This window comes from Monodon monoceros, unplaced genomic scaffold (assembly GCF_005190385.1).
Source record: "Monodon monoceros isolate NGI ecotype Baffin Bay Population unplaced genomic scaffold, NGI_Narwhal_1 Super_Scaffold_9, whole genome shotgun sequence".
Taxonomy (NCBI): domain Eukaryota; kingdom Metazoa; phylum Chordata; class Mammalia; order Artiodactyla; family Monodontidae; genus Monodon; species Monodon monoceros.
In genome coordinates, this window is record NW_021703786.1 from 15,576,547 (window position 1) to 15,589,069 (window position 12,523).

At 54.1% G+C, this 12,523-nt stretch overlaps 1 protein-coding gene across 1 annotated transcript in view; it reads left to right on the top strand.

Annotated features, from left to right (window-relative positions):
* The first annotated feature begins 10,751 nt into the window (after positions 1–10,751).
* ARHGAP23 (Rho GTPase activating protein 23) overlaps positions 10,752–12,523 on the top strand; it is an 81,913-nt gene continuing 80,141 nt past the window's right edge. The window contains exon 1 of the mRNA XM_029212117.1: positions 10,752–10,894. Coding sequence (XP_029067950.1) covers positions 10,886–10,894 — 9 coding nt within the window. The 5' untranslated portion in view covers positions 10,752–10,885. The remainder of the gene's footprint in view (positions 10,895–12,523) is intronic.

Sequence of the window (12,523 nt, forward strand, 5' to 3'; positions counted from 1 at the left end):
TGTGTGTGTGTGTGTGTGTGTGTGTGTGTGTGTGTGTGTGTGTGTGTGTTTTAATTTGCAGAAGTTTTGCCACCAGTGGGGGTGTTGAGAGCATCTCCACTGGGGGGAGACCTGCCATATGTTGTCCACTTTTAAGAGAATGACGTGCCCCCTGTCCCTAAGGGAGGAGCTTTTGAGTTAGACATTTTCCCTATGGGAATCCTCGTGGTTTGGTTCATGGGAAAGGGGGAAACGGATAAATGATTTTTATCTCTGATTGTCAACACAGCTGTCCTTACACTGAATTTGTGCTATTGCATACATGTAGCCATCTTTCTCTTCACTGCAGCAGTGTTTATCAGTAGTTCAAAATGATTTATTTGCTCCTGGGGAGTAAAACCTTTTTTATTAAAAAAGAAAAAAAAAAAAAAGAAAGAAAGAAAATCATGACCCCCTCCCCCCATGATAGCTATAGGATTATTGGGCCACAAAGCTCAAGAAAGCAAAGTCAAGTCTGCCAGTCCCCATGATCTATCCTCTTTTGACATTGGAGTCTTCATGCTCAGCACAAAAGGACAGGAGGCCTTGAAAAGATAGCGAAGCCTTGGGAGTTGTGAGATGGGGGTTGGAGCATAGAGACAGAGGCACTGGGGACTCAGATGCTGCAGATATAAAAATAGAGTAAGGAATTGTATTTAAATCATTGATTTCTCTAATCTGCTAGGGAAAGACCTTTCTTTACATACAGATTCCATATTGTCTTTGTCCTTTTCATGCTTCTTGACCTTCCTGGTAGGTGCCCCCAGTTTCTTCCTGTTTCCCATCCTGTCCTCTCTGCCCCTTCCCTCATTCCTTCCCACTCGCATCCACCTCCCAGGAAGCCAGTCCTGCATGCTGAGTCTGTGACATGCCTTCACGCCCATTTCATCTCCTTAGAGGGTACCTGGAATTGCTCCCTCCCCCTCCCACTCCCTCTTCCAAAATGCCGAGAGGGGCAGGCAAAAGGCAGCCAGTCATGGCAGCGGAAGACCTGAATGTCTGCTCGCAGCTGGACTGCGATCTAGTTGCTCCTGGAGATGGAGTGTAAGGTGAACTTAGGACACTCTTGATCAGAACCCAGGAGATCAAAAACCCGCACAGCCCTGCTCCGAGCTTCGTCCTAAGCCCCCTACCCAGCTCAGGTGGAGCAGGAAGGCTGGTCTGACTACCCCATCTCTGGTGCTCACTTGAACAGGGACCTGCCCCTCACTGTTAGGCCCAGAACCTTTTCCAAGAAGCATAATCCAGGCACCGCTCCGTGGGCAGGCTGCTTGTTGGAAGGCCCAAACTGGTGCTGCCCGTGCCACAGCCACTGCTGTACAGTTTTTGGTGGTTTTTAAGAAACTCAGTGAAGAGGGGTGTCGTTCTGGGCTCGGGGTGGTTGCCAGTTCTTCGCCGGAAGGGGGACCACATCGCCCCTGCAACCACTTCCGTCCTCTTCAGCCGCGCCACCCTCCTCCCAGCCAAAGCGTGGTCTGGCTTTTGTCTTCCCATTTAGTTTTTCTCCTTTCCTCTACCTTTTTGTGCTTAATTTATTAAAATAGTTGCTGTATAATTTATTTTCATAAACTATAAAAAATTACTAAATGGTTAAAATAGACTTGCAGGCCAATCTTAAATGGGGTGGGAGGGTCAGAGGGTGGGTTGGGGAAAGGGAAAGATGTTTTGATATAAACAAAACAAATGCACTTTGGGTGTGTTTTGGTATTTTTCTGGGGATAGATGGGAGGGTGTTGGGATGTCCCTGTAGATTAGTTCCAGAATGGGGTGTCTGTATATACTGTATTCATAGGCATGTTTGACTCTTGTAAAGGGACATGAGTAGCTGCTGCAGGTCCTGTTTGGAAACCCCATGTGTAATTCCCGGTTTTTTGTAAGTGTCAGTGCGGGAGACATTTGACTCTTGGTGTTTGTATCTCCTTTTTATGATTGCTGTACTGACCAACGTCTTTTTGCGGAAGGGGTGAAAAGAGATTTGAAATAAAAATGTTTAGAAATTCTTTCATGTTATTTGGGTTATTGTTTTTCATTCCCTCTCTCATCTCGTATGACTCCTTGCACCATCACCACCCACTTAGGGTCAGATGACCCACCCCTGGCAACTGGAGAATCCCTGTGATGTCAGCTAAGCAGAGCACATCCAGAACTGGTCTTGTCAGAATTAGAGATGTTGAAAAATTCCTGAGGCTGGTGGCCATTGCTCAGAGCTGCTTTCTCCTTCCCCAGGAAATGCAGGAGAATTCCAGAGAGCTTTCTGGGGCCTTTTTGCTCTGCTTTGGGAGAGTTCCTATTTTACCATAGCAGTCATTCCTAGTATATACCTAGGCTGGCAGTCAAGGTTTTTCATAAGTTTGACCTGTGTCCCTCCTGCCTTTCTAGCCCATTCCCTCCTGAGCTGTCCTCTTTGGAGAGGAAAGGACCAGAAATGTTTCTCTGATTGTGTGTACTTGGAGCTGCTCGAATCTTCCCTCTCCACTTTCCCACCCAGTCCCTCTCCAAGTTCCCCACTTAGAGGGCCAATGTACCACCTTGGCACATTTTGGAGAATTTTCGGCAGCTTTTCTGCATCCTCAGAGTAGAAAGCATGCTGAGTGAGATGAAACCCTAGTTCTCAGCAGTTGCATTTTCTTAGGACTGATCAGAAGTGCCCCAGGAGGGAGTCTCGGGATCCCCACTTGCCCTATTCAGCTCATTCCCAAGTCACAGTTCCACGTTAGGATGAAACAGTGTCTTATCAATTCTGATAGCCATTCGGTGAAGGCATGAACTCCTGATTAAAGTTCTCTTCCCTTTTGGAAGAAAAAATGCTCCAAGCCATGAAGTGTGAAGAACATAAAGGAAAATGCTTAACTCAGAATCAGCAATTCAAATGCTCTGATGTCCCCTGTTTGGACACAGCTTGTTGGATCATAAAGAATCTTTGCCGACACCAACAGTCAAGAGTGTTAGTAGTAGGCATTTCTTGAAAGTAGAGACGTAGGTTTTCATCATTTCAAATCAGCATCATTCATATTAGTGATGATGTGTTAGGTTTGTTAGGAAAGAGGTACTAGTCCCCTCTGGCTTGCATGATAAAGCGCACAGAAGTAAAGGCATTCTTTTGGAAACAGGGAGCCCAAAATAAATAAAAAGGTCCCCTCCCACACTCTTCACCCCCAAAACCTGAAACTACCTCCTTCCTCTCCTATGTCTACTTTCAGCTCCACTTTTCATTCCATCTCACCTCTCAGTGGTGTCTTATCATGCATGTATCTAACTTGAATTCAATTATAAGCACATGACATCATAACTGTGCAGGAGATTCCCTCCTCCATTTCATCTGTGTTCCCCGATTGAGGGTGAGATGGGAAAAGTGAATTTTCTGTCTTGGTTCCCTTCCAGTCTCTTAGAGTGCAAGCATCTTTTTTTTTTTTTTTTTGCGGTACGCGGGCCTCTCACTGTCGTGGCCTCTCCCGTTGCGGAGCACGGGCTCCAGACGCGCAGGCTCAGCGGCCATGGCTCACCGGCCCAGCTGCTCTGCGGCACGTGGGATCTTCCCGGACCGGGGCACGAACCCGCATCCCCTGTATCGGCAGGCGGCCTCTCAACCACTGCGCCACCAGGGAAGCCCGCAAGCATCTTTTGCATAAGGATTCTAGCGCCTGTTTGTGCCGTGTGGATTCTGAAAACCAACCATGTTCCTCTGGTGCTCAGCCAAAGGCGCGAGAGTTGACCCCAGTTCTGAAGAAGCACTAACGGGGTTATCGTTGATGTCTAATGGAGCCCCTTCCCAAGAGATTCTCAAGAGGAATTTTGACTGCAATTTTATCCAGTGCACGGATCCCCATTTAAGCTGCGACTCATCATGCATCCCTCCTCCATTGCCATGCCCTAGTTTAGGCACTCCCCTTTTTCACCTGGACAATTTCAGCAACTTCCCAACTGGCCATCCTGCTTCCTCGTTCCCCTCTCCAGTCCTTCTAATAGTCCTTCCAAAATAAAGATGTGCTCAAGTCACTTCCTTAGTTTAAAATCATTGATGACATTTAACCTAGAGAAGAAAACCTTAACTCCTCAACTTGACATTCAAGGCCATTTCTCCTTCCCCTGCCACACGGGATGCACGCTGGTCACAAAGCCTGACTCGAAGTCCCCAGATGATGGCATCCCTTCTCCCGCCACTCCACCTTCCCTCATACTGTCCCATCTGCCTGGAGGACCCTAACTTCCTACCTTCTTCACCTGCAGAACTGCTCATCCTTCAAGATTTTCCTCCAGGGTCACCTCTGGAATTTTCACCAGCCACTGTCAGCCAGACAGATGCTCCTTCCTCTGTTAAAATAGCTGTTCATGTGTCTGCCGCTTACTCCATTGTAACCTCTGGTCTGTGAGGGACAAACTGTGTCCTATTCAGCTCTCTCCCTGCCCCCAGGGCTGGCGCAGTTAAGTGGATGTGCCAAGGTGGTGGTGGTGGAGGAAAGATGAGGTCAGCCCCCACCCGGGAGTGCTGCCTTGTTTTCCTAGTCAGCCAGACTCGAACCTGGATCTTCCCCTTTTGCACAGGACAACTGGGTTGGAGGTATGGGTGGGTTCTTTTAGCCACTAAATGTCAGGATTCTTCAGAATCTTCTTAAGGGATTGGACTTTTCGTGGCTGGAATAAGAGCACGAACTAAGTGACATAACTGTAACTCAAGATATTCCCGAGGGGGCACGTGGACCGCTTCCTTCTGGTGCCAGTGGCGTCAGAGAGAATGACAGAGAAGATGCTGCCCCTTTAGTTGGAAGACGCCACCAAGGTAGGGTCAGCAGGCTTTGTCCAGTGACCAGAGGTTGCACTGAACTACCCACTGCCCCCCTGCTGAATTCACACCTAACAGAAACCCTGCATTTCAAGAGCTCAGCTCAGGTGCCCTTCTTCACATGGCCTTCTCATCTCATCCCTGGCTTTCCCCCTTCCCCCTTCTGAGAAACATGGCTTTGCTTCTGGGCCTTTTTTCTGCAAATCATGAGGGGTGATGGGATAGGCAGGAGAATAGGAGAGGCTAGCTAGGCTTATCCTGGGAGAGAAAAATAAGTGTGAGAAGGTAACAGCTGAGCTTGGGGCTAGTTTGGAAGATTTGGAATGGGACGGGAGAGTCTGGCAACAGCTATCTTAGGTAAGAGATTTGGCAGAGTTAAAGAAGATTTCAAGAAGTTTCATTGTGGGTCTTCCCTGGCGGTCCAGTGGTTAAGACTCCATGCTTCCAATGCAGGAGGCCCGGGTTTGATCCCTGGTCGGGGAATGAAGATTCCGCATGCCCCACAGCGCGGCCAAAAAACAAAGAAGAAAGGTTTCAGTGTGCATCGGGTGTCATCTACTGGTGCCCCTTCCCCACAGCTGCCACCTTTTCCAATGCCCTGATACTGTGAAGAAACAGCTATAGAGATAGTTATCCTTATCTTCTGGATATGGGGCTTTGAGTGGGACACCATACGTAGAGTGACTATAGGCCCAGCTTTAGACATGTGAAACTCTTGTTGCACTTGGCGAGTGGGTTCTGTGTCTTGTTTGTTTTCGGCTTGTCTTCCACCCCCTCAACCTAGTGGTGTGCCAGCACACGGAGAAATACCCCCCATGAATGTTTGCTGAAAACCATGCAGGAGGTCAAAGACAGCCAGGCCAGAAGAGGAACTGGCAGTGGAGAAAGGCCCTCTGGGCTGGAATCACCTTTGGGCCTGAATGGGGGGCAGCCATACTGGAATAGAAATTCACAGGGGAAGCGAGGCTGGCAAGGGGAGAACCCGGAATGCCTTGTGGAGCCTGGAGGTGAGGCAGCAGGGTAGGGTGCAGTGGCTCTCAGTCAGGGTGGGGTTTTTTGTGAGCCTGAATCACTTGGGTAGCCTCTTCAAACCTCACACTCGCCCCAAGACTAAGACACCCTCCTAGACCCTCAAGGAGTGGGGGAGGGGAGAGGGGGTGGTAAGGATGGTGGACAAAACTCAGATGCATCTGATGGGTCCTTCCCGTCCTCCCCACGCCTACACCCACTTGATAACACTCCCAAGCGAGGACACTGGGTTTGAGAGCAATCTATTTATGCTTTCGCTGTCTCCTCTTGAAAAAACGGAGAGGTTTTTTTTTTAACTTACCTCATGTGTGAGCAGGTGAGATAATGCATGTAAGATGCCTGGAACCTCTTCAGCACTCAATAAACAGCCACGGGCACTAATTATTATCATCATTATTAACACATTTTGAGGAGGACTGAGAGCTTTTTCCCTTCCCAAAGGCGGAAGGAAGAAAGAAAAGACTTCAGGGGCCCCATCACGGGAGGCGCAGTGAGGGATGGGCGGGAGGGAGGAGGGAGGAGAAGGGGAGGTTGCGGGCGGGTAGGGCTCTGGGGCTGGTGGTGGAAGCAGGTGGGGCTGGCTGAGCTGGGCTTTTCCTGCCACCTAGTGGCTCCTCTGGGCTAGGCCACCAGCCAGCTGTCCCCTCGGCTCTGGGCGGCGGTGGGGCGAGGCCGGGCTAAAATATTCCTGAACACAGTATCTGCAGTCCTCTTCTGCTGCCCCCATTTAATGCCCTGTCCCCTTGGGGACCCTGGCCCATGACACATCCTCCGCATGGCCCTGGCATGGGGGACGAGCCCCCTTTCTCCAGGTGGAGGAGGGGGAAGCCTTTGTTCTCTTGGCTCCCAGGCAGAATGGGGAACTGAGGCAGATGCACTGGGTCGGGGTGCGGGGAGCACCTTCCCGCCCCACCCCCACCTCTGCTGGCTTGATGGCTGCTAATGTTACACTTGCCCCAGGGGTATGCCGGGGTCTCCTGGCACTGGGGGCCCAGACCTGGAGCAGTGTCTGCCTTGGGTTTTTATTTAATTCTATAAATATATACTACTTTGTGCAAGCCCTTGGTGAGGTTCTCCTGAGCCTTTCCATCCCACCTTCTCTGGAGGATTTTGCCTTTTGTCTCCAGGATGAGAGGAAGGGAACACAGAAGGCTGCAGCCCCAGGCCTGCTGGTGAAGGGCCCATTGGGGACTTCAGAGTCAACTTGATGTCTGGGTCTCTCATCATCTCCAGCCCCTTGTGGAATGCTGTCCTAGTTGCATCATGTCTGCCTCCTGCTTCGAAGGCAGCTGTGACTCTTTGGGGAGGGGTCTGACCCAGGGTGAGGGGCTTCAGGAGGTGGCCAGGAGCCATAAGAAGAAGTCACATGTTGGGCTGGGACTCCAGGGTCCGGCATCCACAGGCCCCTTGCATCTGCCCTGCTGCCCCTGCCCTCCCCACCCCCAATGCCCACTTTCCCCTCTCAGGGCTTTGCAGCCTCAGCTGCACCAGGCCAGGATTGCATCATTCTTGGCTTTGTTTGCAGAACAGCAGGTGGAGGAGTGAGGCCCGCTGCCCACTGCCCCGCTTCCCTCTCACCTCCTTCTACTCCCTCCTGGGTACTCCTCCACCTTCCTCTCCTCTCAGGCCCACGGCACCGGCACCGGGGGAGCTGTCTTCCTTACCTGGTGGCTTTCAGCTCCCTTTCCATTCCTCCGGCTCCCGAGGGAGGCCCAGAGGCTACACAGGCAAATAGAAGGAGGCTGGGTGGGGGTGGGGGGGGGGGGGGGGGGGGGGGCGGGATCAGCACCGGGCTGGAAACTGCCCTTCTTTTCTGTTCCCCCACCCAGCTAAAGGCCGGTGCCACCCTCAAAGGGAACACCTGGCCGTAGCCAGGGTCTGGCCTCTCAGATTGGGCACAAGGTCGGAAATTTTCACCTGCTGAACTAAAGCTAATAATAATCAGTATAAGATGAATTCATTCAGCTCTTTGTAGAAGGTACTTTTTTTTTTTAGAGATTCTTTTAATGTGGACCTATTTTAAAAAAAAAATTAATTTATTTTTGGCTGTGTTGCGTCTTCGTTTCTGTGTGAGGGCTCTCTCCAGTTGCAGCAAGCGGGGTCCACTCTTCATCACGGTGCGCGGGCCTCTCACTGTCGCGGCCTCTCCCATTGCGGAGCACAGGCTCCAGACGCGCAGGCTCAGTAGTTGTGGCTCACGGGCCTAGTTGCTCCGCGGCGTGTGGGATCTTCCCAGACTAGGGCTCGAACCCATGTCCCCTCCAGTGGCAGGCAGATTCTTAACCACTGCGCCACCAGGGAAGCCCACTTAACTTTTATTTATCATTTATGGGGCCTTCATTGGACCAAGCATTTTATACTCGCACCTCATTTAATCTTTCATCAACCTTGTGAGGTGGTGCTATTATCATTCCTGGTTTACCAGTGAGGAAGCTAGAGCTCAGAGAGGTGAGAATACCTGCCCAAGACCATAAACGGCAGACCCCGGGCTTTGACCTCGGTCTGCCTCCCTCCACCGTTACTTGAAACTTCTCAACGAGATGGCAAGTACAATGCTGACCAGACTTGGACATTTTCTTTACCCCCTAAAAGGGGACTTTTGCCCAAGACGCTCATCAAGAGATAAGACTTTCCTCTTTTTAATCTTATGAAGGAGATGAAATAAGACACCTGTCCAACAACCTGAGCTGGGCCCTGCCCCACCCCTACTGCTGCTCCTCTGAGGTACTGCTGTTGTCGAAGGTTCTGACCCATGCACAGTAGATACAGGAATCAGAGTAGGAGCTTGTCGGAGATCCGGCCTGCCAGGGAAGAGGGAGGCCTGGGCTGGTTGCACATGTGGACCCTGCAGGCTGGGGCAGAGACGGTGGGCAGTACCATCACTTCCGTTCACTGGGATTCTCTGCTTGTGAAGCTTCCTGTAGTGCTCAGGGTGCTTTGATAAAAGAGCTTCAGGGTCTAGCAATCTAGCCACCATGACTTTGGCTAGTAGGAGTTTACTCTTCAGGGCCAGATCAGCATCTTTGGGGACAGACAGTTCTCAACCTTGCAAAGCCCAAGCCCAGACCTTAGGCCTGGCCAAGCAACAGCTGTTTCAGAGGCCAGCATGGGTGGCTGCTGCCAGGCCACCTCCTCCTCCTTGTTTTCACTTTCAGTGGCTGCTTCAGCCCTGAAAGAGAGCCAGAGGGAAACCAACTGGGAAGAATCGGGCCTGCCTTCCACAGCCCAAGGTCCAGCTCCACCACGGCCTGGGAGAGGCCAGGTCAGGGTTGGGGGCATGTGCTTGCTGGCTAGCACTCTTCTCTGTCTCCTATCTCTTTAGCCCAGGACAGACTCTGTCTGAAGGGACAAAGGGCCCCATTGACCCCATAGCCTTGTGACCCTACCCAAGTCTGTCCCTCCCTTCCCCTGGCAGCCAGCAGGGCACTCACTCTGGTAGCAGACAGGGCTACAAGGCCGTCTGAGAGGGCATGGCAGGGAAGCCAAGAGAGGCTGCAGCCAGCTGGGCGGAGAAGACTGGAAGTGCGTGGGTAGTGCCCCCCAGATCCCTGAGAGGAGGGGCGGCTGGGGATGAAGGGCCGCCGGGACTCCTGGCTGCAGTCCCAGGAGCAAAGCAGCAAATGCTCTGCAGGGCCAAAGCATGGGAGGGCTGGGGGAGTCCAACCTCAGCCCCAAACGGGGCTGCCCGGGGGGCTCAGGGCCTCCCCAGCCTGCATTCCTGAATTCCTCCCCCTAGCATGCCCCCTACACACAGCCTATAAAGCCCCCTTTGTCTGGGCCCACTGAGGAGCTTAACTCTCCCCATCTCAGCTTCCAGCCCCCAGCTCCCTCACCCTCTGGTGCCTAACAAAGAGGCCAGGGCTCAGTGAGAAGTGTGAAATCCCCTTCATGCCGCCTGGGCACTGGCCCAGAGGTGTTGAGCAGCCAGTGCCTGCGCACCGATGCCCCAACCCCACTGCCCGCCTCAGGGCAGGTTAATTCCCACCCCTGTCCACTCCAGGACTCCATACTCCTGCCCTGGGCAGCATGCCCTCCTCTCACATGCCTGCTCATGTGATAGCCCCCTCGGTGTGGCCCTGCCCTGACATGGGCAGGATAGAGGGGCAGTGGGCAGTCAGGAGCCACCCCTGATGGGGGAGAGGGGTCTCAGTGGGGGAGGCAGTCTTTCTGCCACCTCCTTGGCTTTCACCAGAGTTGGTGGCTCCACTGCCCACAAGTCAGGTCCCCAGCTGGCATCTGGAGCTTCAGATGACCCTTCTCTGGCAGTGGACAAACAGTTCAGTTCCTCCTCCTGCTTGGCACATGCCTGGGGCATGGTACACGGTGGGCGGCAGGAATCTCCATTCCCGCTCCCCACACCCACCCAAGGGCCTCAGAACACATTTGAAGAGAGGCTGAATCCTGGCAACAGGGAGTGGCCCTCCACACCAGGTCCTGTCCTCATGGGGTCACATGGCTCTGAACCCTGCTCACCAGGGTAGGGTCTCCCTATGGTCCAGGTGCTGTGGGTATCTCTGCCCCGCTCTCAGGCAGTCACAGTGGTCTGGGCCATGGGGTCAACTCTGTCACCAAGCTGCTGTGTGACCTTGGGCAAGCCCCTCTGTGGCCCTGTAAAATGCAGGGTGGGGCGCTTCCGACTTTGATAACCTCAGAAATGAAGGGGCTGCCCTTGGAGGGGATCTTCTCTGGACTAACAGTGCCCCCAGGACAGGCAGAACGGTGGGTGTTGGCAGGGATGCGCCCCTGGATGTGTGAGCAGTGTGTATGCATTGTGTATCTGTGTGTGTGAACGCTGCGCCTCTACCCGCGGGTGGGGTGGGGCGGGAGGGGCGGGAGGGGCGGGAGGGGCGGGGCGGGGGCGGGGTCCGCGGGCGAGGCCGGAGCGGGGCGGGGCGGGGCGGGGCGGGGCGGGCCGGGTGGGGGTCTGGGCTGCCTACAGCAGGCGCTCCTTGCGCGCGGCGGTGGCCGGGTGCTGCACCGACTGGGCGCAATGGAGGGGCCACCGCCCCCTGCGCCCCGCCGGGCTGACGCGGCGAGGACTGCATAGCGGGCGGCAGCATGGAGCAGGTCAGCGGGCGCGGGTGCGTGTCGGGGAGGGAAGGGCGGGGGGCGTGAGGACTGGAGGAAGGTGGGTGCGCCGAGAGGGAGGGGGGCCCGCCACCTTGGGAGGGGTTGGGGCTCTGGAGCTCCGGGCGGAGCTCTGGGGAAGGGTTACGGCTGGTGTGACACAGAGCTGGTGAGCCCGCGCGCGCGCGCACACACACACACACACGAGTACTCCTCCACCACTGACAAACAGGGAGGCGCTCACCGAGGGCTCACACGCTGCTTCGCTCCCTATCCCCGTTCCAGAAGGAGAGCATTTAGAAGCCCCCCTCCCCACTCGGTAAGGTCCCGGCTCCATCCAGGATCCTAGCAGGCTCTGCATAATGAAGGAGTGACAGAAGGTGGTCGCAAAACTACCGCTGACCCTCCCGGCCGCCCCCACCCTGCGGGACCTAAAGATACAACCGTCCCCCTCCCCCCTATACATCAAGGGGCTTCTCCCAGCCAGCGTCCCCCTCCATTCCCAATTACAGCAGGTGCAGCAACTAATGCCACCATTTCATGGCGGTGAGAACGTGGGGTGGGCTGGGCAGCTTCTTCACATGCCCCCCGGATACAGACCTGCAGCCCCAGCCAGGCTCTGGGAGGGCTGTCTTTCACACAGTATCCATCAGAGGAGGTCAGGGTGATGGCCCCCTCAGGTCAGAGCACCTCACTCCCTCCACAGAGCTTAGCAAATCCTGGACAAGAGGGGCTGGTCCTCTTAAGTAAGTGGGGGGCCCTCTATCCTGACTTGCAGCCCCCTGTTCTAAGATGGACAGAATCCTGATGTGGGCTGAAGGGAGGGCTGCCTTGCTGCCTTCCTAGTCCCGACTCGGTGAGAGGTCTTGGGGTGGGGTCTGGAGTGGAAGGGTTTTCTGTTCCTGGGTGGCTCTTTAAGTGTCCACACTCCCAGGCTCTGCTTAAAGTGGTGGCCTGGGGCCCTAGGCTCTGAGACACCCTCCCCTCTGTGGCAGAGGGGTTCTTGTGTTCCCTGTGATGGTGGTGAGGAGGGGTGTGGGGAGGGGTAGAGGGTGTGGAGTCAGGGGATGGGGTGATCTTAAGTTCTGGGGTGTGAAGAGGGGCTCTGAGGAGTCATGAAGCATTCTGGGCATCTTCCCTGGGCTGGGCGTGATGTTGAGGGCTGTGGGCTGGTCTAGTCTCCAGGCCTGCTGGGCATCTTGGCTGTTAATTTAAATGGCCAGTGGCAGCTCCCTGGAGCACCAGGCCTGGCAGGGGGAAGGGGACTCCATTCGTCATTCTCTGCTATTGTCATTACTGACTCAACTCCACTCTGAGCACAAAAAAGCAGGGGTTGGGGGGACAGGACTAAAAGCCACTGAATTGCTCACGTTAAAATAGTTAAATTTATGTTATATGAATTTCACCTCCATTTTTTAAAAAAAGGAGGGGCAGGGCTAGGGGACACCATTACTTTCTGCCTAGAGGACCCTGAACGCATCTCACTGGGCCTGCAGCATGGCCTGAGTTGCTCCTCCATCAGCCTTTCATACTTCTTCTGGGGGTCAGGTGCTTCCCCTTTCGCAGAGGCAGAGCCTGGCTCTCCTGTGCCCTGGCATCGTGGAAGGGAGGACAGACCATGGAGGAGAG